Here is a 21,709-nt window from a genome sequence, read left to right as displayed (position 1 = left end):
TTGCTGAGCCCGCAAAGGGGCAGCAATGTCATTTCAGGGTTTGAGATTGATCTTCTTTTTGATTCTCCATATTTCTTCTCCTCCCTCCCAACTAATGGGGACTCTTACCATGTATATACATATTTTCTTAAAAGCTAACGGGGAATTTGCACTCTGTTCTTCCAGAACAGAAGTCTACAGGCTCATACTTTGCTGAAGAGAAGTCAGAGTAATAAAATTATACCAATAAAAAACAACCAAAATATACCAAAAAACCCCAACAACAAACAAAGACCCATGCAGGAATCCTCCATATGCCAGAGCAACCCATGTCAAAGTTTATAACCTGACTTATTTTTGGCTGCTTCTGGGGGCAGCAACATATACTTGATAGCCATAGTAGGCACCATATCCCATCAATAGCTTTCCCTTCTACCTCCCTGTCACACAGATACCCTGTCCTGTGTTCCCATCTCCATTTCACACCCTAATATCAGTAATGTCATCAGAAGTATTATGTTTACACAGGTTTGGTTATGGACAAGCATCTCTGATCTACTTACTAAATGGAAAGTATCCTTAGAAAATGGCTTGCTTAATTTACTATTTGTAAGAATAGGGATCTTTTTGTTTTCCTCAGTTTGAGGAAGGCAATGGTTAGGAAAAGGCTTTTTCTTCTGATAATTGCTTCCACTTATATGACTTCAAGACAACTTTAAAAGTCTTTGGAAAAAAATCTATGCAGGTTTTGAGGCATTCTCGTGCCCTGCAGGTACGTGGAAATCTGCGTATGGTTGCGGTGCTACGGTGACTGAACAGGTCTGGATATTGCCTCTTCTCATCCCTGCTGCTCGGATGGATTCCAGTTTCTCAGTGCGTAGTCCACTGGCAACCTTCTCTGCTCTCAACAGCAGTATTTCCAAATTATTGCAAATCCCCTCTGCTTATGTGAACCAGAATTAAGTGTAATGTCAGGCTAGGCTTTTTCAGTCGTTGATCTTTTTATTGTGAGTTTTTCTCCTATTTGTTTTGAAAGGTTTCTGGGTGGGCCAGAGGCTGTCTCCAGAGGCACTTGGGCTTCCTGATTCTCCCCTCTCTTGTGCAAATACCTTCCTGCCTCTGGTCAGCTGTTTGCTTTCCCTGCTGCTGGCAGTGATCTGGAGAGACCGAGAGCGGCTGTGGAGGAAAGTGGTGGGTACTGCACCGCAGGCAGCATAGCCCGCGCGCTCGTCAGCGGGCCAACAGTATTGCAGCGCTGTGGGAGCTGCCCACGCTTTTTTTCCCATATCAGATTTGGAGTTTTGTGACCAGCTGCTCTGAGCCGATCTCATCAGCTTCGATCATATTAAAATCTTACTAAATCATTTCATGGGGTTGAAGATGTCTGTGGTGTAGCTGCTGAGCAGCAGGCTGTTGCTTATGTTGTTTGTCAGTGGCTGGAGGAGTAAAACAGCCGATGAATAGTGACCTGCTGGAACTCCTGCTGGATAGGAGGTTCGCCAGGAAAGGTTTGTGTGTGTGGAAAAACTGCTTAGTCTCCTTGGGTTAAGCTAGTTCAGTGCATTTGTAGAAATAATCTAAGCATAAAAGTGTTCAGATATTCAGTTAGCACATTGACAGGTTTGGATATCTGACCTCGAGCGATAGAGGCAGGTTTATTTTGCCAGCTGGCAGAACGCCCTCGGGTTGAAGAGTTGATCTGCTGCAGCTGAGCAGAAGATGAGGACAGTCAGTATCGCTCCCGCGGGCGAAGCCGCCTGCCCGCGTCGGCTGCGTGGGGTTGAGCAAGGCTAATCCTTCCCCCCTCCTCGCCCTGCGTCTCCTCCTCTGCTTACGCAGTGGTGCTGGTCGGCAGGAGCCTACGCCGCTGCCACCGCTCTGGTCACAGCTGATTAATTTCCTGTTTCTTCGGCAGCATTTAAGAGCTTCTTTGCTATTTTGCTAGGAAATGAGAAGATAGTTTCAGGATTTGCAATGGAAATTGGCTTTGTTAGTATATGCTATTGTTTAATACGGCATAACAGCAGCTGCACAGGAGACTGTCAGACCCAAGCAGCCTGCCTTCGCTCATCTAAACAAGCGTCTGCGAAATGCCTTTCTTAAGGGTTGTTTCCAGGGATAAGATGAGAGAGCTTTTACTCAGCTCTGACCCCTGGCACTGACCAGCACATGGTGTGACATACAACCGCCCATAGCGATAGAGCAGTTTGTTGGTTTTCCACGGCGTTAGCCTAGCAACGCTACCGCAGCATATCAAAAGCAGGAGGAAGATCCTTGCTACAATTCCAGGCCGTTAGAAGGGGAAACTTGGGGCACAAATGCAGAAAAGCTTCTCTTGCATGAAAAGCATTACTGAACCGTCTCCAGAAACTTTGTCTCCTAGCAATGCGTTCTGCTATATTCCTATCAATATTTTGCAGTGTGCTACTTTTGTAGTTGTTTTTTTGCTCTAGTGTTTCACGAGAAAGAAATTGCTTTTACATCACTCAGATACAATAAAGCTAATGTTTAATAGGATATGTTGTAGTGAGGGAGTATATTTTAGTCTAATAAATGGACCTTTTCTATTTCTTAAGGCTTGTTTTTGAAAGTAGACAATTTGGGACTGATAGTAAAATGTTACGTGGACAAATATTCTCGTGAAACATGGGAAAATGTTCTCTGCCAGGAGACTAATACCAAAGAGTTGTAGATGAGCTCTCTGGATAAAAAAATGCATTTGAATAATTTTCTGCTCTTGCTCATAGGCAGGTGGCTGAATTGCGTAGCGTTCTTGCAGACCTCTGTTTTATGCAGTCCTCAGAGGAAAGGTAACTCAGAGCTAGCAATGACTAACAAGAAGGAAAAGTAATTACAAAAAATAATCATAGTGATTAAGAAGGTGTAACAAGAGGATGTGTACAGCACAAACGGCACCCAGAGCCGGGCAGCTGTGCTAAGACAAGGGCTAAATCTAGAACAGAGCTGGCTTGAGCTACCAGAGAGTGCAAAGCAGCCCAGCGGAAACCAGCCTCGCGTAATGTCTTCAGATTGACTTTGTGCCTCTCGGAGATGCCAGCCATTCCACAGGTTGGTTGGCTGTGACTTAAAACTTTCATTTACTGTATTTTAGCAGGAGGACCTGAAAGGATCCCTTGGAGAAAACTTCAATTCAGATAGTGCACCAGATATTTGGTCTCTGTTCTGCCTCTTGAAGAATGGCTGCTGTTCAAATACAGTGGGATAGGAGCAAAAACTGATTTATTAAGAAAAAGAAATAATTATTAATATTAATATTTGCTTCCCTGCTGCCAGATGTGTCTTTTAGCAAACTGCTGACAGGAGATAATGGTTGTTTTATTGGATTATGCTGACATAAAATTATACAACACAGAACTGAACTTTGTACTTCTACAACTAACAAAAGCCTAAATGCTTTAATCTTAACTTACAGCACTAAATGGCTTAGAAGCTGCATAATGCAGATTAAATACAGAATTAATATTTAATGAATTAAGTTGAAGAATAACTGAGTCAAATTCAAGAAATCTGAGGATAAGCGTTACTCTTTCTAGCGAGAGCAACAACGGCCGTGCTGCTCGCTAGGCTGTGGCAGGAGCCGGCGTTACGAGTGAAGGTTGGGGGTAAGCGCGCGGCTCCCGGGTCCGGCCGCGCCGAGGCTGCAGCCGCCGCGCTGCTGGCTGTCCCGCACGAGCGGGGCGCGTGGGCCCGGCTCCGCGCAGCCCCCGGGGCCGCCCCCCCCCCCGGCGCCTCGCTCCCGGGCTGCTTCGTGCTCTCCGCAAACACCCGAAAACCTGTGGGGCCTTCTGCAACGTTTTTCTTTAGACTGGCTTGGTGCAACGGCTATAAAAGAAAAACTGGGTAACAGCTGGGCTGTGGGTGTGATGAAGCTTCTGGCAGGGCGCTGGCCAGGGTTATCGCCCGAGTTCCTCGCGCGCTGCCTCTCCCTGGGGCTCGTCTGAAAGCCGAAGCTGCTGGCGGCAGAAGGCGTGAGCAGAGCTGCCAGGCTCCGCGGTAATGCAAGCAAGTGACAAAACCGAGAGAGGCCGGCAGGCGAGCTCAGGGAGCGCGCAGGGAGACACGCACCCGTGCCACCAGTTCTCCCAGCCGAGCAGCGACGCGAGGGCCCCGGCCAGGCCGCCCGAGGGGCGCACAGCCCCTCCTGCGCTTCCTACCCCGATGTTCCTTCCACACGGGCAGTTTCCCTTCCTCTCCCTCTCCCTCTCCGGCTGTGTTCCCCGGAGCACCGCAGTCGGGTTTTGTGCTCTGGCTCACGGGAGCCGGAGCAGGGGCAGGGCAGCTGCTGGAGCGTTGCCCTGCAGGGCAGAGCTGGTTGCGTCTAGTAAGAAGGTCCTAAAAATTTTCTATCATCTGGCACCTGTGTAGAAGCATTTATGTGACTCAGAGGTGTTGGCGTGACAGACAGGGACATTATCAAGCTGAAGGTAACTAATAGGCAGCTGCTTCTCTTCTTCCAGTCTCTGGGTGTTGCTGCTCTGGCTCCAAGCAGTGGGGCAGTGAAGTGCTTTTGATTGCTGACTTCTGCTTCAGCCCATGATTTGGTCTGGTTTTGGGTGGTAAAGAAAGACTCTGCTGTTCTGTATAAACAGCAGGAGCCACTGAGATGAGCTGCTGGCCTGTGACTCTTCTGCAGTTACTAGGAAGCAGCAGGCAGAACTCCTTGTTTTTTTTGTTTTGTTTTTTTTTTTTTTTTTTAATTTTTGAACATCCTTCTGGGCAGTGTCCCCATCAAGAAGGGCCCCCTGGACCCTGCTCGGCTCAGCCACTGTGCCAGGCCCCACAGCCCTCAGCTGAAGAGGTGAGTGTGCGAGAGGCACCTGGGCCATTCCTGCTGCCGCTGTGCAGTCCAAGTGCCGTGTCTGCTGTGGGTATGCAGAACTGGGGGAACTTGAATAATCTTCATTAACTTCTCTGAATAAATAGGAAGCAGGTATTACTGAAATTAGTAATGATGGTAAGAGTGACAGCAAGGAGAGGTGAAGCTCCTGAGAAGCTTTGTGTCTGCACTGAAAGGGAGTGTATAAGGTAGGTTTGATGGAGAAAAATACATTATTTTTTTATTATGTTAGACCAGTATAAGATTAACAAAATTAGGAAAGGAAAAAAAAAAAGGAGAAAAATCTGACTATAACAGCCTATAGTTAGGACTTCCCATATTTTCTTTCCAGCCATGGGGAAAATAGCTGTAGTTTATCAAACTGTGGAGTGTATTCACGATTTTTCCAGGAATTTTCTGTATTCTTAAAGACCCTTTAAATTCAGTAAAGTCTGGCTGTCGAGACAGCTGACAGTAGTACTGCAACTTTGCTGGGGGGGGGGGAACAGGGGCTGCATTTTGGGTAAGTAAGTCTCAGCTTTGCAGGTATGTGCCAAGAAACAGTAGTTTTCAGGAGCTGTTCAGTGCCGCAGTTTTGGTTAAAAGCCGTGGATGTTACCTGTGGGTCCTGTTTGTGGCTCAGCCACAAGCCAAGTTTGTAGCATCGCTGGCTGCTGTAGTAGTAAAACTTCCTGGGCAGCAGCAGCCGCAGCGGTGCCTCAGCAGGGTTGTTAATTCGGTGATGGTGATTTTAGTTACCAAAGGGCTTGTGATCATTAAGAGGAAATGGCAATATTAATGTAGAGTCAGAAAAATACCTTGTTTAGTCACGCTGGTTACACTGCACAGGACGCTAGTGCTGAACAGAGGAGAGGAACCGCGGGGTGTTTAGTCTGAGACGGCTGCTGGGCTCAGCAGGATGGAAGCTCGGCTTAGCCAGGTCTGTCCAAGACAAAGCAATACTTTATACTTGATGTAGCTTAGCCTTTCAGCCAGGAAACACTGCATAAAAGTTGTCATTGGTTCACAAATGTAAACAGTGAGGAAATCCCTTCCCAGAGAGCGGATGTCGTTCTCTAATGGATTTTGCTGCCCCGAAGAATGTCGTTTAGTTCATTCATGCACATGTTGGTCTGTCATAATCAGAAAAAATGCTGGAGGAGGGACTTTCTTTTGTGAAATATCTGGCACTTACTTCGACAATCTTAGACAGCTCGGGCACGTTTTTGCGTTTTGTGGATATTAACCAGTTAACAGGACCAGTCTTTTGCTCTCAGTGAGGAAATTCTTTTGCATCCAGCTGAATTTCTTTCAACAATTAAGGCAATAGCTAGTGTACTGCACATGCCCCTTGCACTGAAATCACAAAGATGGGAACAAGTCTCTCTAGCTGCTCCTAGTAATCTTTTAGTTGAAGGAAGAAACTGCTTTTATTACTTAGTAGGAATTTCAGAAGTGGATGAAATCTAGGAATGAACCACTGCCACATATGAAAAAGCACAACTGCTGGCCCACTTTCAGATTATAGCAGCAGGTATCGTTTATAGTTACCAGCTACCTTCTTCACATGGGTGTTGAATACAGGACTTTATGGTACAGAACAAAAACAAAAAAAACCCCATCAGGTAATATTTAAAGGGTCTGGAAGGCTGTATTCATTTTCTTGATAAAATTTTCTTGTGTTTCAGCAAAAATTATTCTACATAACTCTTCTTGCTCTTCTGAGTAAAATTTTTAAAGAAAACAATGAAAAGTAGTTTTTTTGTTTGTTTGGTTTTTTTAATAGCTATGTGCCGTCCTGATATTTAGCTATGTGCTGGTAGGAAGATCTGTTTTCAAGTCATTGTGATTTTTAGCAAGGCTCTTAGGAGACCATTGGAGCCACTAGCATATTAGGTATTTTGGTTAAATCTCTCATAGTGACATTATCATTTTGGTACGAAGAAAGACAGACAAATTACATGTACAGGGACTCTGATGGGACTCTTTGGGTCCCTTAATGAGAGCCTTCCTTGCTTAGACCGAGAGAAGGCCTCACAGAAGAGGCACCAAGCAGAGACAGCGACAATCAGGCGGGCAACTAGGCTGAGCTTTTGCCTACCTGCAGCAGGGTGCTCACGCAGCTTAGTGAGAGCAGGAGCCGAGGTTTCTGCTCCCGCCTCCCTAAAAAGCCTGCTCTGCAATGCGGAGCAGCTGCTGAGGGCATCCCAGTGTTACCTGCGCGCTGGCTGGGGGGACACAAACCCTGTGGGTTTTAGTGGCTGATTCCAGAACTGCTTCATTCTGGAAGACGCCTATCAAACTTGCTGTATGACTTTTCTGCTGTGTCCTGGCTAATGTGGACAAATTAGCAGATGCACTATGAGATTTGTTTTTTTCTTCCAGGCAAGAAAATCAATCTAGGAAAAAAGGCAAAAAATGTTTACAATGAATGATTAAATAAAGCTGAATAAGGGCTCAGAAGTGGATGCAAATATTCACGAGTATTTGAAAAGTGCAAGTATAAACAGTAGGCAGAGCTCTGCAGATGTTCTGCAGCCAGCGTACACCTAGCTCGCAGTACTGCATGGAAACAAAGGCTGCAGAATGGATACAAGGATTAATAGCGAGAACAAAGTCTTATGTGAAATAAACCTTTCACAAGAAAAATGGTAGTATAGCACAAAGTTTAGACAGACACGGTATGTATGCTAGGGAACAATCAGTAAAAAGTGGATGGATTAGGAAGAATCTTTTTTCCCCCAGTTTTATTATGTGGAGGGGACTTGTTATGATCAAGTAATGATTGTTATAGCCACTGCTAAATGTTTTGCATTTGGTGTTGAACTGATTGTTTGGTGTTAAACTTTAAACTGTCTTCTTTTATTTTTATTTGTAGGCCTCTTCCTTATCTTAGGCTTGATACTTTACCCTGCAGGTTGGGGATGCCAGAAAGCAATAAGCTATTGTGGACATTATGCTTCCGCTTACAAACTGGGAGACTGCTCGCTGGGCTGGGCTTTCTACACCGCTATCGGTGGCACTGTGCTGACGTTCATCTGTGCAGTCTTCTCGGCACAAGCTGAAATTGCCACATCCAGCGACAAAGTACAAGAAGAAATAGAAGAAGGGAAAAACCTTATCTGCCTCCTCTAACTACAGTGGGAGAAGTACCAGTGCCTGGATCTCAGTCTGCTGCCCCGTGGCTCGACAGCAGAGTCTCTTCCCTGTTTCCACCACTTGTGTGATTGAGCCCCATGCATTCCAGCCCCGAACTACTGATACAGTCTTTCTTCCTTGCTGGGCAATGAGGAGCAGAGAAAGGATCCCAAGAAAAAAGAATGTAAATACTTGGGAATTTTTTAGTTTCATTGTATTATCAGGACTGAGTGGAATATATTAATCCGAAGGGGGGGAGGGATGAGGAAACATTTGTATATAGCAGGAACGTTGTTATGTAACTGACAAATTCTGATTGATCCGATTGCCTTACCCACCTTAGTCACTCTGAAGAATTTGGATTTAAAATAATAAAAGCCAGCATATTTTTCTTATATATAAAAAAGCCTATTTTAATTAGGTTTTGTTTCCAAGGGCTACCCTCATGTATGAGTAATTCAACACCACCTGCTTTGGTACCGTACTTTTCATTGAGGTGCTTTTTTGATACTGAACTTCCTTAAAGTACAGTGCCTTCTTGAATGTTAAGTATATAATGCACAGAGAAGAGGTGACATGATGCAGTTTATACCTATCTTTAAGAGTTGAAGTTGAATCCCTGCCATATTTCTTTGTCTTGAACATTACAGTGCAAAATATGTGCCACTTGTTACATAGCAGGTAAAATATTTTGGTTTCATTGAATAGGCAGAGAAGCTGTTGTTAGACTGGCTTATACCTGTGTGTGATAAAAACTAGCAGTTATTCTTTTAGCGCACATTGGGCAAAATATTTATACAGCAATTGTGCCTTTATTAGAAACTCCTGGAATCCCAAGCAGATAACTCCACAGCACAGCTGGGCATTATCTGGTGAATGCCAACAGCGCGGCCTGGGCTTCAGCCTCCTCTACAGATGTGGATCACATGTTGGACTTCTTTAATGGTATTATTCTTTCTCTTGCCAGTAAAACCCTCATTCCTAGTCTACAGACCAATATGTCTAATCTCCTGGAGCCAGCTGAGTGTTTAATACATTTACGTCTTTCAGGAAGCCATGCCAAATTCTAAATGGCTAGGAAGATCTTTTCCCATTTTTTTCTAACTACATGTACTATGGACCTTTTTCCAACTAAATCAGCAGAAAACAAACTGAGCTGGCCACAGTGACATTCCTTTCTCAAAGGCAGACAGTTGTATTGCTTGTGGAGTCTCATCACTTACTAGAACTACTTCTGAAAACAAAATTAAAAGGTATTAATAAAAGAACTGTGGCATAGAAGCATAGGGGAGAATTCATCTGACAAGCAATTCTAATGAAATGTTAAGCGCATCTTAGACTCTTTCTTAGTGGTCAGCAACATTTAACCCCTCCTGCTGACAGTGCTCCCTCTCCATCTGGTCACTGCATAATACGGAACATGCATTCTGGTTTGTGCCTGGTAAGTCTGTTAATGTGTGCCATAAGCTATTATAGGTATTAAAAGTGTTGTTACTGTACAGGTAGATAGTTCACATCTGTCTACTTCTCTGCTCCCCCCACCCCCAAAATCATTCGTGATACCAGACCTGTTCAGCAGTTGCTGCTGCAAGCCAAGGGCTGGGCTTGAGCCGTCCCTGCGGGCTGTTGTGCGTGCGGATGCTGCTGCTGCCGGCGCTGCTCCCAGAGGGATGCGCAGCGGGTCTGAGAGCTACTATTCAAAAACTACAGTCAACCTCTGGTGTTATTAAAAAGGTATTGCTTTAATCTCTTCTTGTATTAACCTGTTTCTCTAGCCCACTTTCACCCTATTCCATATTTTTAAATGTGTAATTCACTTCTCTCTCTCTCTTTCAAGTATTTAATCAAAAAAACCTTCCCAAAGTTGTGGTCTGGAACCAATCATGCCAAATAGCTGCACAAAGCCAGATTTATTTTAACAAACCAAAACCACTAGTACAAAGTGGTGTCTGAGGACAAAAAAAAAAAAAAAAAAAAAAAAAGGCACTCAGCATATGCTCTCCATACCTGTGCTTTCCTCACTGGGGGTTTTTTGTAGACACAGACCCATACCCTTGGCAGGGCGCTGTTGCTGTGAAGTGACAGCGCTGCACGGGAAGGCCAGCGCAGCGGTGGCGGGTCGCTGCGCCCTGGCCGCGCTGCTCCGGAGCCCCTGCCGGGGCGTGCAGCCGGGTGCCCCCGCGCACCACCGCTGCAGAAGAGCTGCTAGGAGGAGTAAGAGTAGCGTAGAATTGGGTGCAAATTAATCACCAAATAGGTTGATTGTTTTAGCTTTTCTTAGGTGGGTAGCAGTCCAATGTCTACGTTGCCACTGCCGATAAATTCTGACACTATATTAGTGTGACAAATGCTGCTTTGGCTTGACCACTTGATTAGGCGGAATAAGGTCAGTTTTTCCAGACTGTATAGGGGGCATATACTGCTTTCGCTTGAAAGTAAACAATGAACAACTTGCTTACTTATATATATAAACTAGCTGACCTCCGCTATGATCTCCAGAGAGCATAAAAATTTTAATATTGGAGTTTTTAAGTACAAACAAAGTATTTTCAGTGGACTACTTTGCTTTTGTTTGCATTTGTAACCAAGAACCACCAGCTTTTCTGCTTGTTGCTGGTGTACTATCAAGTTGCTCTGTAACAGCATAATCCATCAACTTGCAAGAATACCCATGCTCACCACCTAGTACAGTTAGTTAGAAGACAGGCTGGGAAGAAATGCAGAAACAAATCAGATTTTTTTTTTTTTCTCAGGGTTCTGTTTTTCTAGCAAGTGATAAGATGGTGTATATATACTGCAGTTTTTTTCTGAATGAGGTTTTTCAGGTGTATGGTGCACTCGTTTAATCTGACATTTGTTCAAAGTTGTTCCTGAAATTCACCTCAGCAGTAGCTTTCAAAGATGTTTTCCAAAAAAGAAAAGAAATCAGCTTAACGCTAATTTAACTAATGTCATGGGGCTGTGGAGTGTAACTGCTTCTTAATATACATGCACTGCATAGGATCTAGAAAAATTTGCTGTGGATTCTTTAAAACCTGTGTGCCAATTAGTTCAGTTTTAACTTTGACTTTTTTTTTTTTGTGGTATTGAAGAAGTCTTCAAACATCTGTGGTTTGATCTCCTCTGTAAACTTATATTCTGTAAAGTGCCATAGACCTTTTTAAAAAAAGTGTAGCATATTTAAATATATATAAAAATATATACACAAACTTGTGTGAGATGTGCAATAACAGGAATTTTTCTTTGTAGTTTTTGGATTTAAACAAGATAGATATTTGAAAAGGGACTTCCCAGGGAAGGAGCAGCTGGAGTTTTGGTGATGTGGACGAATTAAGCATAGAATAATGCAACAGAATCACTGGTTTAGATGAATGCAACAACAGTGACGGTAGCTTAAAGATGTAACTAACTAAAAAATCTTCTAGACCAACTTGAAACAAACACCCTTATCTATATAATACCGACAATGCCAATGTGAAGCTGTATCCATCTTTGGCAATTTACAGTCTAAAAGCTGAAAAGGCTCAGCAATGTTTCTTAATGTGCTTTACAGTAATGCAGCACTGCAAAAGACATTGCAACTGAGCTAGTTCTGGTTAAGTCTGCATCATCTTTGTATCTGTTTTACTCAATAAAATTAACATTCTCTGGATTCTGAGATTTTTCACCTAAATCATTTCAATTTTGCATTATTACCCCACATCAAAATATATCTCACTTCCTAGTGGTAAAGGGGGAGTTCAAGCTTTCCTTGGAAGCAGTGGGCACTGAAGCCTGCCACAAGGAACCGCCGTGGAAAGGGCAGAGCCCAACAAAAGCGGAGCGCAGCTGCGACGTGCATGCCACAGCCGCTTTGTGGGGAAGGGGAGGCTGTGGCAATGCAGCTGGGCTAGATTTTGAGCCATGGTTTATTTGTGGTACTGCTGTTGTGTTCTTGAGTCACCACTATGTACATTTGTTAGCATGAATGATGTACCTGATGTTTTTTAATCAAAATTTCAATTAAAATGTGAGTTTTCAAACTTTAACAGAGGTCTGACTACCTTAATTCAAATGCATTAGGTAGAGCAAGGTGTTTATATTGTAGCATTACAGCATTTGGGAGCCCAATGGTTTCTCTTAGTCTGTTTGCTTTGCAACTGAGTTTAATTATTAATGCCACTTACTGATCAAAGTGTGTTATCTGAAATCGTAGCTATGCATTCTACAATACAGTTGTTCTAAAAAAGCCTTTCTCATTAAATATACATCTGACTTAAATGCTTTTCAAATAAAGCACTGCAGCTCCTTTCTGATGAAAAGAAGGCTACAGAAAGTTTCAAAACAAAAATGGCTTGATCACATCGAAATGGTACTTCTCACAGAATGTATATTATTTTTCACCTACAACTTGAAAAACACTAGGGAAAGGTTAGTTTTTTTTTTTTTTTTAAAAGCAGATTTATGGCAGAACCAGGAGCAGGGCTTTTAGCAGTTTAAGAAAGAAGTCAGGATGTCTGTCCTGTCTGATATATTAAGTAAGTAACTAATGTTCACATTTTATTTATAATTAATTGCATTTTAATTTAATTCAGCCTGTGACATGCTAAAATTCCCAAAATGAGATATTGGTCAAAAGCTGGAATGCTTCCTTGACTCTTAGAAATGTACAACTCAGCACAAATTACGGTACAGTTGCCACTCAACATGGTAGTCACTACATCAGTCACCACGATAGATTTCAAAGCAGGTATATTTACAATGGCTATTCTACCAATTCAAAATACTGCTAAAAGAAATCACAAAATACTCACTTGTATAAATGAAAATATTACCTCCCTTTTTCAAAATGGCTAATGGAGGTGGAAATTGAGAACCCAGCACTTAGTTCTCTAAATATGTTAATTATTATAGATTTCTTTCTTTGTTCTAGGAACTTCCTCCCTCGGCTCCAGCTAGGCTTAGAACAGTGATGCAGTACGAAAGTTAATGCACGTTCATAATGTCGGAAGAGTAGGCATATAAAAATGATGCCTTGCTCCTGCAATTCCCTGAAAGCTTGTTTTCAAACAGGTATTTCTTTTTGATTGGCAGTATCTTCAGAGAAGTGAAATTCAGAGAAATCTCCATACCAAGAAAAACAATTTCTTAAGCAGTTTTAAGTATCACAGGTGCAGCGAGCTCAGTAATTCGGTCCGCGAAAGGTAACAAATCCAAACTCAATCACGTCGTTCTGACGCTTTCCGATTCCTTTCTTGCCGTAGACAGAGGCAGCACCACCGCGCTGTCCCCTACGGCTGCTGCAGTTGTTTCCTCCCGAACACGGCAGGGCCGGCGGCCCTGCGCCGCGAGCTCGGCCACGACTCGGGCTCCCCCTGCCCCGTGCCCGCACGCTGCGAACGCGTGCACCTACCTGCAGCGCTGCGAGCCGCAACGCCGGCGGGAGCTGCCCAGCCCTCAGGTACGGCTGGGCGAAGCAGCCAAGGCGAGCAAGGCGCCCAGGCGGCCGGCCTCTAAGCCAGGCTGTCTGCCCGGTCCCACGGCAGCCCTGTGCCCAGCACGCTCCCGGTTACTAATACAACCTCCAACTTCAGCATCGAAAAATGAAGTTTTTAAAATTTCTGTCTCGGCAGCTGAAAGCTTCCCTTCCCGAAACACAGGCACAGTCCAGCACAGAGCTGGCCTTCCCCCACGCTCTGCGAGAGCTCACACGTGTAGTGTTCTTTACCTGTTAATAACATAATGGCACTGAAGTAGGACAGTATATTTTATACACGTATATTACTTAGTCACATCCCTACAGCAAGTGTATCAGGAAGGAAGCTAAAACTAAAAGCACTGGTGTCTGTGGCAATCGCTATAATTCCTATTAGGAAAAGCACATTTTAGATAAGCAGTATATGCTTCCATTTAAATAGCCGGGCAATTCGTTTTGTTTTTTTCCCCTAGACCAAAATGAACAATAACATGATCCACAAGTTGCAATTCCATCAACACTTTTTTTCCCCCCAGCAATGTGACACGGTTTATAGTTTAATCCCAGCATAAAGCTAAACTAGCATTATGCTACTGAGCTAAGAAATCTGCACCATTTCTTTTGTAAGTCTTTTTGATTTTTCTACAAATCAGAATAAAAGCTATTATTTGCAGACACAAAATTGGTTTGCAGAAAAAACTGCAAACTCTAAACCTAAAACATACTTGTTTTAATCATCTGATCCATTGTACCTTATTACTGATTCAAACCTGGAATACTCTAGGCGCGTGTCTGTTTTGCTTAACAGAAGTATCTCTCCAAAAGTACCGCTGAATATTTTAAACCACATGCCTGTTCCCTGTACTTTTCCTGTGTGTCCTGTTTACTTTCTCAGCTTAGTGTTTACAACTTCTTGAGGTAAGTCATTCTGAGCAAACCAGTGGAAGTACCTCCACAAAGCAGCACATAAACTTTAGTAATGTAGTAATTCTAACTGCAAGTTCATGCTACCCAACTGTGCTCCCCATTCACCAGAAAATTCAAGAACTGTTTCTTTAATCCGCTGCCCCGGCCACGCTGGATTTGTAAAACACAGAAACAGAGAAAGCTGATGAAGACTTTCACTACTAAATGATGTGTGAGCATGTGCAGATGTCTTCAAAAACTCACATCCGCAAGCTCCCAATATAATCCTGACCACAAAGCAGAGCTGTATTCTCTGTATTGTGCATTTGCAAACATAACTACACCACAATGGTCTATACGAGCTGTTAAACTACCCGTTTCCTCTGTCAGAGAAAACCTGGTAATGAATTCAGTACTAGACAGCAGGTGATACAGTGGATACTATATGCAAAAAATCATCAGGCATTCATAGTACCTAAACAGCACGACACAGCACTGATACAGAAGTGACAATCCAATACACAGACATGAAAATAAACAGTACCAAACCAATGCTGTTTTCAGCAATTTCATTTTACTTTGAATAATGTCTTAGGATTCACTTAATACCTGTAGAACCTCAGCAATGGCAGAACACATTTAGATTTTACCCCTCTAACTTAACAGCGCGAGGAAGTAGGCTGCAGATGCATAAGGGTTTTCTTGATGATATTTAGGTAGACTAATTCCCATTACCATCATGTATGATTTTGATAATCGACATTTTACTTTCCAATTTCAGCAGCATTACAGAATTTATATACAGGATTATAAAAAACAAGTGAGACTTTTACACAGATCAGCCCTCCTGCACATAATCCTGACCTTTAAAAAAAGTCCCTATATTGTTCAAAACTATACAGAGCAAACATCCAGGAAAAAAGTCTTTTTTTTTTATTCTATGACACGGTGTTAATACAATAAATATACAAAACTTCTGAACTACCCAGGCATGCAACAGAGGGACAGAATAAGTGCATTTGTACAGAACCAGGACATTCACCAGGATGGCAGAGCATTGTTAGTAATTTACAAAATATACAAACATCCCTCAGATAAATAAAACCAACTCCTAAATTACAGATCAATGACTACTGACATTCCAGTGTTTAAACTTCATACTCTGTACTCCATTTGCCACAATACCACAAAATGACAACTTAAGTGGGCGCCATAGTCTGATTGACCAATAAGAGACTGCAAAATCTAGTTTTAGTTAAGTACAAAGTATTTTAACAAGCATCAGCCTTCTGAGCTAAACACAAACTTCTCCCTCCCTCCTGAGCTGTGTCAGAATTTTCATTCAAACAAATTATGTAGTTACATTTGAATTTCACTTACAAGGTTTAAATCTGTACACTCAATCCATGACGTTACAAATCAACACTCCCTACACACTGAACATCAAGTATGTTTTCTCAACAGTTAAATATTTGGGAAAAAAATCTACCTGTCAATTTCAGGTTTTATTTGTTAATGTCTTTTCTATATTACACTGTTAATGTAAATCACTATGCAATCTTCAACTTAAATTTAATTGCAAGGATGATGTCTGTGTATGTCTTCATATCCAAGACAGGGAAACAGAGAGAGGGGGGCAAAGAGAGAGAGGGAGAGGCAAGGAGAGGGGGAGAGATGCAGAGAGGGAAAGCGGGAAAGGAAGAGAAGGGGAGAGAAGGGGAAAAGCAAGAGAAAGGAGAGAGGGGAAGCAGGAGGGAGGAGCGAGGAAGAGAGAAATATGTTTAAATTTAGGTTCAGAAGTAATTCTTAGTAGGGTTTCCTAGATGCAACACTAAAGTTAGATTTAAAATATTCAGAAAGAACCATATAGCTGCTAGAAGTGTGATACCTGATCTCTGTAGAAAATTGTGACTTTTGTCTGGAAAACATTTAATAATACTCCACACAAATTTAAGTTCAATGCTAGCATGTCCTCTAGCATAAAATTTTAGAGTCCCTATTACATGGATTATTTGAATTACTTTAACTTTATGACATGAAGAATATTTAGAAGCATATATATGCACAAATAGGTAGGTGAACCTACTATATTTATTCTAATGTAAGTAGGATTTTAAAAAGTTAGTAAATAAAAGGATACTAATAGTGACTTTATGCTAACAGTATTATACTGATCACAGGATTAAGTTACAGGATTTATTTTCTGTAATGTTCTTACGTTATTACTAATACACTGTCGTGAAAAAGGATTATTCTATGAAAGTTAGACCTCATTCAGAACATGGAGGTGCCTCAGAATTTTAAAACTCAGTGTTGCTAAACATTATTCACATTAAGAGCTGCATTACTTCAACTACAGCGTGTACTTAAACAGCCTGGAGGGGCGTGATCCTTCCTGTCTTCATTTTCTAAAACAGACCTTAAAAAACAGCCTACAATATTGTGCATAATATTCATTAGTCCATCCAAGTGCATCAGATGGTATTCCGTGGAGAGAAACATCACTTTATAGTTAGACTTGACTAAATTTTGGAATATTATGATAGGATGTACCATTATGGATTGTTCAGCTGCACAGCTCCAATTTAACCCCTTAGACACACAGTTCAATAAGTTAAAATTTAATTTTGTAAAAGAAGAAGGTTTTCTCACTTTTCCAACTCAAAATAGCTAAAATGCCTTTTTTTTTTACCCCCAGCTTAAATCAAATCTCAGAGAAGGCTGAGTTACGTTAAAATGAATTCAAGTATCTGTTAAACACCATTATTTTAAAAGCTTGATTTGAGACAATATTCCTGTTAGAAAATTAAATACAGTATATTCAGATTTTTGGACAAGCAGTAAACAGAGTGACTAACAAGGCTAGAGATTTAGTACCACTGTTAAACACAAATCTACACTTAAAAAAAACCCAAAAAACAAAATCCCAAGCACAACAAAAATACCACTGCATGTAAAAATGGGAGGGGCGCAAGAAACTAGTGTTCTAAAAGTCAATATTGGTTTCTTTTCCATCAGAATGATTACCCTAAGACATGAATACTGAAATTAAAAATAGCAAATATATAATCATTTACCTCTCTGATCAAAACCATCAGTTAACCTCCCTAAGCTGTACACTGCATTACACATTCTATTACAGAGAATGTTTATGCACCATAGTCATTTCTCACAGGTAGAGAATACTCCATGAAAATAGATACAAACAAACCCTATAATTACAAAGTGGCGCAGGTAAATTCTAGACCAAAACACTATTTAAACATGATCAAATAACTCAACAGTATTCATGCAAACTTATAGATTTATATCAAAAGACTTATCCTAAAAAAAACAGGAGGAGAATTTATAGCATCTATCCTACTTGTATCTGTCCTACAGCAGCTGCTGAAATTGCAAACTCAGCAGCCAAACCTAACTTGCTACAGCTCTTTGTCTACCCTACTTCTCATTGTAGAAATAGGGAAACAACAATAATTGATCCAAAGTGCTTTCCTGAAGTTAAAAAAAAAAAAAAAAAGTGAACTACTATAAAACTTCCAAATCTCTAATACATTTATTTGATCATAAAGTACTATAAGTCATTCTCAGGCCAATTGTTGAAATTATTCATCCTTCATAAAATATGGAGGGTTTTATTTTCTAGAACACAACATTTTAACGAGGGGCAAAGAATCTTTTTTAAAATAAATAAATTTATAATAGAATAAAACCAATTTTCCATTTTACTCATGCACAGCTGAAGAACAGATAAACATGCTGTGTGTATTTTGATCTAGGCTTTTAGGGAATATAGTAAGTGACTGGAAAATAAAGTACAATCAAAAATAAAGTACAAATGACTTTTTATATTTCTCTACATTCGGTTACCCTTGAACACGTTCTGAGCTGCACTGGTTGCTGCCGTTGACGCGGCGTTTGCTGCGGCCGTTTGTACGGTTTTGTTGGACATCACTCCTGTTGCGAACTCCTGCTGCGCCTTCTCAAAACTAGCACCAGTCGTGCGGTACAGACCATGCACCTAGGGAGGTAGGAAAGCAATGAGAAAAGCATATGAAACCTTCCATTTCTTGGCAGAGCAATAACAAAGTCTCTAAATAAAGCAGAACTGTGTAGTGGGGAAATCTGTTTTGCTCATCTGCTTGAGAGAATCAGGAAATGAGTAAATGGCTTTTTTTTTTTTTTTTTTTTCCACAAACCCTACAGCTTTGATTCCCCTGCTGCAAGCACAGTTTGGCTGTGGTTTTTTTGCAAATTCAGGGGCTTCTCATAGGTCTTTCCAAAACTGGATGTGGTATCTACTGTCTGAAACAACATAGTTACATACACAAACAGGCAGCATCCTTAGCGTAGAACACGGCCATAGCTGCTTGCAAAAACTTTTTCTGTCTCAATTTGTATACAGCTTGGCCTACTCATTGGAGAGTTAGTAAGTGCATGCTAAAAGAAATGGCAAGGAACAAAATCAAAAAGTATTTTTTGAATCCACTGTGTCGATAATATTCTGTCAACAATACTCATCAATTCTTTAGACACATTTTAATGTCTCTAAGATTTACATCTGCAAGAACCTATTAAGCTAAGCTATGAATGAATATTAAAAAAGATAAAATGTCCTAATAATACACATACATATATGCTAAACTACTGTGATGACAAATAGCTCTGCATAATAGCGGACATATAAACAATATGGCTTACAAACATTTTAAACAATACGGCTTATAATATCTAGTACAACAAAAAGCAAATCCTGAATAATTTCTAATTATCTCAGTATTAAAATTAAAATGCTATTTCTCATCTGTAGACAACTAAATAGCTAACAATAAATTTGTAAATAATACTGCAAAGACATTTTCATTCAAATGTAGCAGGAAAAATAACATTGTAACTTTTTTCTTCGTTAAAAATGTGACTGTTTCTCATCCATAAGGATACATCTGGTCATATGTGAGCATGCAGCAGGTTCTTCAAAAAAACCCAATGCATGTGGTAGAAAGAGTTTGAGAAAAAAATGTTCCACTAGACATTTTTCTTGTTTGTTTCTTTCTTCTGCATCTGAGTATTTATGCAGAAAGCAAATAAGGAGATGAGATCTCTAGGATCAAATTTCATGTTAACTTTAAGTTAGGAATTAGGTAGAAATATTAGAATTGTCAGCACATGATCATAGGAATTCCCAGTTACATTTAATCAAAACAACATCCAGAAGTTACTAGCACGTTAATATCTAAACTTAGGCCTTCTGGCTGGAAATTCACAAAAAGGAAGCAAGGGGAAAAAGCATCCTTCTCTGAAGTTTTATGCTATGCCATCATGACCTGACAACAAAATGTTAAACAATACAAGCAGAGAAATAAACATGCATTTCCCAGGTGGCAGGCATCTCCATTTTCTATTGATCTTAATGGGAATTATTTTGATAAGAGCTGAATCATTTGAATTAGACTGTGCTTCACTCAGCCTGAGCAACTGCTAGAGATTGAAAAATTAAAACCTGGGTATTTAGTAGCTTGTGCATTCTCCTATGCTCTCAGTGTGGGCTCACCTCCCAGCTTCTCTTGCTCTATGCTATTCTTTCACATTTCAATTTGCACAAAGTTCATGCGCACTGCAAACACAGTGTTTCCTAAGTCCATGACAATATAAGCAAAAAAAGTACTATAAAAGCAGAGTGGTTAATATGTAAGGTAAAGCTGTAAAAGACTCACCAGAATATCTTTTAATCTCTATTAGTTTGTGAGAGAGAACCTCTCTCAAGCAGGAAAGTACAATCCAGAATAAACATAGGAAACAAGTGTGGAATAATAGGTAACTTACCTTTTTAAACATAACTAATGAGATAACAGCAGATGCTGTGAAAAGTGCAGCTATGATTATCATCATAATGCCAACAGGGATGCTCTTATTAAGACCAGTAAGAGATGAAATCCACCCACTGAAGGGGGAAAAAAAAGAAAAAAATAAAGACAACTTTATGAGCACAGCACATGAACTGTCCAGCCACGAGTACCACAAGCATTCACCTCTAAAGAAGCTTTATAGCCTCCTGGTTCTGATCAACTTGGCGAATTTTGGGGAAAAAAATCATGGAAATTATAAATGAGCACATTTCTATTTCATAATAAGCTTTTTTGTTTTCCCAGTGTAGGCAGTGAGACTGTATGCAAAAGCTTGAGAAAGATGATTATCCTTGAGCAGAGTGGTGAAGAAATGAGAGACAGGGAGACAGGGAGGGAGAAGACACTAGCTTAGTAATCTCTACTTTAAATATTTCCCCGGTGTTAAAAATCTTAATACCAGCATAAAAATATAATATTAAACTTGATATCAAAAAAACAGGAAATTAAATGTTACCTTAAGAAAAACACAACACTAAGACGGAAAAGATTCTGGATTTAGCATCTTTCTGCCACCTTATCCTACTCCTTCTCTAAGAATGTTTGAAAAGCACACTTCACATACCTGAAGAGCTGCCCCTCTAAAAACACATTACTCATTTGTTCCTGTCAATCAAGAGGTATCTACTGAAAGGCAAAGCACTGGGTCTGACAGCAAAAGCAATAATACAGGATTTTTCCTTACACTGAAGTTCTAAAACAAAACTGTTTTGCCTAACTTTCATACATTTGGAGGTTGGCTGCAAAAACCACTCATACACAGAAATGCCATTACTCAGCTACAGGAATGCCAGGCATAGCTCTCTGTTCTATCAGTTGTTTGTGTGCTTTTAGTTAATTCCAATTCATTGAACTTTTTTGCAAGAGTGGTGACTATGATTCCAAACTGCTAGCTTTTCTTTTTAAAATCTAAGTATTAGACCTTGAAGCTTCAAATAGAAACCATATTTCAAGTAAAGTAACTTACTATGAGCTGCTTTATGGAAAACATTTTTTAACTTGTAAGCATCAAAAAGACAAATCAACTCTTACAGAATAAGGAGGTGATTCAGACAAAGAGACTAGCTTTCAAATAATGTTAACTTAAATTAAAGATATTCCACTATAGTCAGCTGAATACAGTGTCCACTTGTTCTTCAAATTTTAGCCAGAAATGTCATTGGTAAGTATATTAATATTACAAATACAAATAACTAATGATAGAGAATGATACATAAACAATATACTATTACCACCTAAATTATTCTCATTTTCTCTTATTTTCATTATGTCTTTATTCTAAATACAGAGAAAATATCATCTCTATATACCATTGAAATGGAGGAGGTAATGTATAAAAGACTAGTTCAAAGTGGCTTATATTAAAAGATAAAATTTTGACCAGTCTAATATCAGAAGTACCACACACACTGGATATCTTTCACCCATTTCTCCCAATTAATTAAAAACAATCTAAGAATGCTTTTTTGAGTGCTAAATACAACAATTTCA

At 40.6% G+C, this 21,709-nt stretch overlaps 2 protein-coding genes across 8 annotated transcripts in view; one reads left to right on the top strand and one right to left on the bottom strand.

Annotated features, from left to right (window-relative positions):
* The window catches only part of LHFPL2 (LHFPL tetraspan subfamily member 2), a 127,498-nt gene extending 116,957 nt beyond the window's left edge, over positions 1 to 10,541 (top strand). For 5 of the 7 annotated variants that reach the window (XM_062600316.1, XM_062600317.1, XM_062600314.1 and 2 more), the window contains one exon: positions 7,695 to 10,541. In XM_062600316.1, coding sequence (XP_062456300.1) covers positions 7,695 to 7,951 — 257 coding nt within the window. In that variant the 3' untranslated portion in view covers positions 7,952 to 10,541. The remainder of the gene's footprint in view (positions 1 to 7,694) is intronic. The other 2 variants (XR_009961240.1, XM_062600320.1) reach the window with 2 other exon arrangements.
* A 4,328-nt stretch (positions 10,542 to 14,869) lies between these two features.
* SCAMP1 (secretory carrier membrane protein 1) overlaps positions 14,870 to 21,709 on the bottom strand; it is a 42,708-nt gene continuing 35,868 nt past the window's right edge. Inside the window, exons 8-9 of the mRNA XM_062599907.1 lie at positions 20,139 to 20,256; positions 14,870 to 18,336 (exon numbers count right to left, since the gene is read on the bottom strand). Coding sequence (XP_062455891.1) covers positions 18,172 to 18,336; positions 20,139 to 20,256 — 283 coding nt within the window. The 3' untranslated portion in view covers positions 14,870 to 18,171. The remainder of the gene's footprint in view (positions 18,337 to 20,138; positions 20,257 to 21,709) is intronic.

Source organism: Rhea pennata, chromosome Z, assembly GCF_028389875.1.
Source record: "Rhea pennata isolate bPtePen1 chromosome Z, bPtePen1.pri, whole genome shotgun sequence".
Taxonomy (NCBI): Eukaryota; Metazoa; Chordata; class Aves; order Rheiformes; family Rheidae; genus Rhea; species Rhea pennata.
Note: the sequence above shows the minus strand (reverse complement) of the source record. Positions and strands in the feature narration are given on the sequence as shown.